At 34.7% G+C, this 5013-nt stretch overlaps 1 protein-coding gene across 1 annotated transcript; it reads right to left on the bottom strand.

The window, feature by feature from the left end:
• Positions 1-940: 940 nt before the first annotated feature.
• On the bottom strand, positions 941-2828 carry INAFM2 (InaF motif containing 2). The gene has a single exon (XM_053697901.1). The coding sequence runs from the start codon at positions 2449-2451 to the stop codon at positions 1516-1518; it is 936 nt and encodes a 311-aa protein (XP_053553876.1). The 5' UTR covers positions 2452-2828; the 3' UTR covers positions 941-1515.
• Positions 2829-5013: the final 2185 nt, after the last annotated feature.

Here is a 5013-nt window from a genome sequence, read left to right as displayed (position 1 = left end):
TAGAAGTAAATAGGAAAGTTGTTTAAAATTGTATGATCTGTCTGAATCATGAAAGAAAATGTTTTAGTTGTATGTCCCTTTAAGTTATCTGAACCTTGAAGGTATTTTTAGGATTTTGATCTACAACATGTTTAAAGGGACATGAAACTCAACATTTGTCTTTTATAATTTAGATAGAACATACAATTTTAAACAACTTTCTAATTTACTTCTATTAACAAATGTGCTTTATTCTCTTCAAATCCTTTGCTGAAAAGCATACCTAGGTAGGCTCAGGCGCTGCAATTCACTACTGGGATGCACTGCTGCTGATTGGTGGCTGCACATATTTGCATCTTGTCATTGGCTTACCTGGTGTGTTCAGCTAGCTCTCTTTTCTGCTTCTTCAACAAGGGATAACAAAAGAATAAAGCAAATTAAATAATAGAAGTAAATTATAAAATTGTTTAAAATTGTATGTTCTATCCGAATTATGAACGTAAAAGATGTGGGTTTCATGGAAGTCTAATAAAATCTAAAAGCAAATCTTGTGTTTGTGTGTGCCCAGGTTTGTAACATAACAAAGTTGCATTACTGCACCATGATGCCAGGGAGATATTTTGACATGTACAAGCCCAGACATTGGCAAAACAGCTATTAAGCCACTGCTCAGGCAATTCATTTTGCATGAATGGAATGCTCACTGACAAAAAAAATAGCTCTTCAGCTTCAGAGCATAATTATAAGGTACCAACACATATTCCAATACTAAAAATAAAAAGAATCCATTACAAATCCAAGATCCTTATTATTTCTTTGATGTGTCAGTATATTTGCTTGCAGCAAAGATATAGCAGCTTTTCAACATTTTTTGTGTGCGATAAAATCCAGAACATTTCAGTATGAAGTGCTGATTTACACAAAAATGACTGAAGTTCTCACATAAATGCAAAACTAAGGGTAGAAACTTAAACTGACTTTATTAAGCTGGGAACAGGCAAACAACGCAGACAAAATAATATAGTCAATTATAACCAAAATTCTTAACTTGCTCAAATCTAAAACCTGAAGTGTCATTCACAGTGATAGCCCTTAAAGTCAGAAACAATGTGTGTGTACTGTACAAGGATATAAACACACTGATATAGACTGTTTTTTTTCTGTTATCATAACATAGCTAAACTCCTTATGATTTATTTCATTTGAAATAGTTTAAAACCTACAAGATAAACGACAATCTCTCATCCAAGACAGATTTAACAAATATCTGCTCAAAAAATAAATCCTTTTTGTTATATAAAGTTCGGTTTTCCAAACATTGTGAGTCTATAATTTTGATATATAATCTATCTAAAAAAAGACAAGTATTCTAACAAAAAAATATTCCTTCTGTAACATTGATCTAAGATTGGAATGATGATATAAAGTCAGAAAAGTGATGTTTGAGGAAAATGAATTTATGTTAAAAACGAAACAGTCTCCAATATATTATATTACATTAAAAAAAGGCTTCATATACTCCCCAAGGAGGTAGCATCACACGCTCCTTGTAGCTGAAGTATGTTCAGAATATGTTGATGTGCTGTCTGCAGAGCCCGCAGGCCAATGGCTTTCTTCAGCATCAATGGTTTGATGCTTTGATAAGACTGTACTCTCATGTACATGTGATTCCTCATTTAAATTAGGAGAAAAGGAAGGTGCCAGAGTTTCAGAGATGTCCTGTGCTGATGCAAACCCTTGGACATCCTCTGAAAATTCTTTACTGTCTTTGGTTGTTTGAATAAATATATTTTCTAGGAGTCTGGATATAACAGTCGCTGGAGGGATGTGACTTGTGTGAAGACTCAGTTCAGTCACCACGCTCCGTACTGCAGAATCTTTAGTGGCAGAATTTAAGGCCTCTGTCTCTGAATGTGTTGTGAGCTTTTTATTTGATGTCGTCTCAGGTTCCTTCTTGTCATAAGAACGAGTATATACATCTATTGTTTCCTCCTGGAGTGCAGTGGGATTTTCTGTAAGAACCATTTCTTCTGTAGCAAAAGCTTCATGTTTTTTTGGCACATTCTTGGACTCCGAATTAGACTCCACAATATTTGTATTTTCTAAAACAGCTTTACGTCCAACCACAGCTGCCTTTCTGACTGATTCTAGAGTAGTCCCTTCACTGCTTACAGAGCTGTTGTTTGTTACATGGTTGAACTCAGAAGATGTGTGGTTAGGTAACTGAGAAAAGCTATCAGGGTTTGAGCTTATAGTAGATGATCCACCACTAGACCTCACCGGTTTCCATATCAAGCTGTAATAAATAGCTAGTATAATAGCTGCCATAGACACAGACAATACATACGCAAACACTGTTGCCAGTCTTACCCATTTCTTATTGGTTTTGGCTGTCATTTTTGCCTTTTTGTCCCCAGTATATGTGGCAGGCTTTCCCCTTTCCACATTACTAATGAAGTCTTTGTCCTTCATGGTACCCCTGTATTTACCTCTGTGCTCCACTGCCCGGTCCGTCTTGGAACAATTACAGCACTGTGCACCCAATTTTAAAGAAGGTTATGCTTAGTAGAAGAGTTTCAGCAAAAATGATAATAATCCACAGCTCTTCTTAGGACATTGCTATTTTTGTTTCCTTTTTTTGTCACAACATTTTATGGTATCTAAAAAGAGTTATTAAATTGTAGCTCCACTCTTCATGTAAACAGTCCTTTTGTTTCAAATGGATAAATGTCAGAAGATGTTGTCTGAGCTTGGTTCCTGGGAATATGGATTTTTTTCTTCTTTTCTTAGGGGAAAAAGAGCCATCCTCGGCTTTGTTACAATGCGTCCTTCAATACTGAACAGAATAAAGCCACTTCCTCCTGCAACGTACACAAGAGAAAATCAGTCAAGGAGGGGGGGAGAATAGATCAAGGCTTCTTAAAAGGGCAATGTATTGCAGGATGCTGGGATGAGGTAACCAATAGTTGTCATAGTAACAGTCATATGCTGAGCTTGCTTAGGAACAGTATCATCAGCACCACTCAGCAGAAAGAAAGGACAGTAAACTTTAACAGACAATAAAAATACAGAATAACAACTATAATAATTCAAGTGACTACATTATAACTGGAATCTTTAACTTTAACAGAAATGTTTGCCTTTTTTAATGTTTTGAAATGCAATTTCATATTTTTAACCAGTAATATATATTTAAAGGGATATAATGCTTGCCCTACATATGAAAGAAAAGCTTTTGTGTGTGGAAAAAAATAATTAAGTAAAGGCTGTTAAAATTTAAGGTGAACCTGATAAGAAGTGCCTTATTGTGTACATCTGGGTTCTGGGAGTATAATAATGCTCTGTAGCTGATAGGGATAGCTCGCAGGTAAAAAAAAAAAAAAAAAAGTTGGTTTATTCAGCAAAGGAACATCATTTTTTGAAAAAGAAAAAAAAAGGGTGCTGCTACGTCAAATTCTATAACATTCACTTTTAGATGTAACAGAAATATGGTGAGTATCATGTAACTTCACCTTGTTACTAACTCTGTCAATAAGTAAAGGGCTTGCCTAGGCTTAGAGCTAAAACTTAATTAGGACTAATTAAAAAATATATATTTGTAATTATAACAAAATGGTTTGATTGGGCAAGTGCAATATAAAAAATCAGATGGCAGCAATCCAAGATAATAAAAGATCTATATTTATTTACAACTACTCCAAACAAAAATAGGACAACAACGTTTCGTTGTATACATCACATACAAGAATTGCACCTTATAAACCTTAAATCCCTCCCCTTCATCACAATTAACACACCTGTGTTTACAAACTCTCAGGTACAGTAAATGCAAAATATACTACCACCTAGTGGTCATAAAAAAACCTACAATCTTCAACTAACATTAGCCATCTAGTGGACAAAAACATATATTGCATATATTTGATCAAAAATGTACATATATATAGAACAATCAAAAGACCCATAGAACACATCATATATTGAAATACTTTTGTATAACATCAAATCATGCAATTATTTAGTAATATCAGTTACTTTCTAAAGGATAGAAATAATACTATCGCAAAGGATTACAAAAACACAGATACATCAAAATCCTTATTCATGCCCATTGAACCATTAGATTCCAACTTATGGATCCAATATAACTAACGCTGTTTAAGCATATTCTCTCTATTACCTCCATGTCTTGGAATCTCTATATGTTCTATAATTTGAAATCTAAGATGGGACACCTGGTGTCCAGCTTTTAAGAAATGTTGAGCGACTGGAGATTTAATACATTTAGTTCTATTAGATTTATGTTCATTTAATCCTTCTCTTATCTGGCAAGTTGATTCGCCTATATAAATACAGGCACATGGACATTTCAATAAATAAATAGCATATGATGTATTACATGTATAATAACCCTCAATTCTCTAAAGTTTGGCGACATGGAAAGAAATACCACATCAATCATCTCTAAAATAAGGGCTTGAACCTGGCAAGTGGTGAGGGAACCTGGCGAGTGATGAGGGAACCTGGCGAGTGGTGAGGTGCCTCCCATAGACAGTAATGATGCTCACTATTTCTAAGTCAGAGAACACACTAGGAAGAAAACACTATGGGCCAGATTACAAGTGGTGCACAAAGTTTTGCTCCCGCACAAGCGTTAATTGCGCTATAAGTACGTTTTTTGTGCTTGTCAGGTTGCGCTTGTATTTAGTTTAAAGTAAACTGTTTTTGCTCATGCGCTAACCCGACGAGCGCAAAAAGCTGAACTTAGAATACTGAGTGCTTGTATTCCTGCATAGAAGTCAATGGAGAGAAAAAAAGTGGAAAAAAACACCCACTCTCGCACAAAACCATATTCCTATTTGCCTGCTTTTTTTTTTAACACCTGAGATCTCATATCTTTGAGCCTTTATAACCCTTGTGTGCAATATATATATTTTTTTTAATTTTTATTATATGGTGTTATTGTGAGTGTAACTATACTTTGTAATGTATTTTTGATGTATTTATGAAACAGTTAACCAAAGCTCTGAGGAC

The sequence above is a fragment of the Bombina bombina genome, chromosome 1, assembly GCF_027579735.1.
Source record: "Bombina bombina isolate aBomBom1 chromosome 1, aBomBom1.pri, whole genome shotgun sequence".
Classification (NCBI taxonomy): Eukaryota; Metazoa; Chordata; class Amphibia; order Anura; family Bombinatoridae; genus Bombina; species Bombina bombina.
This window is presented reverse-complemented; position numbering and strand designations above follow the sequence as displayed.

Excerpts from the sequence above, each read along its gene's own strand:
- INAFM2 (XM_053697901.1), bottom strand. The coding sequence starts at position 2,451 with ATGAAGGACAAAGACTTCATTAGTAATGTGGAAAGGGGAAAGCCTGCC.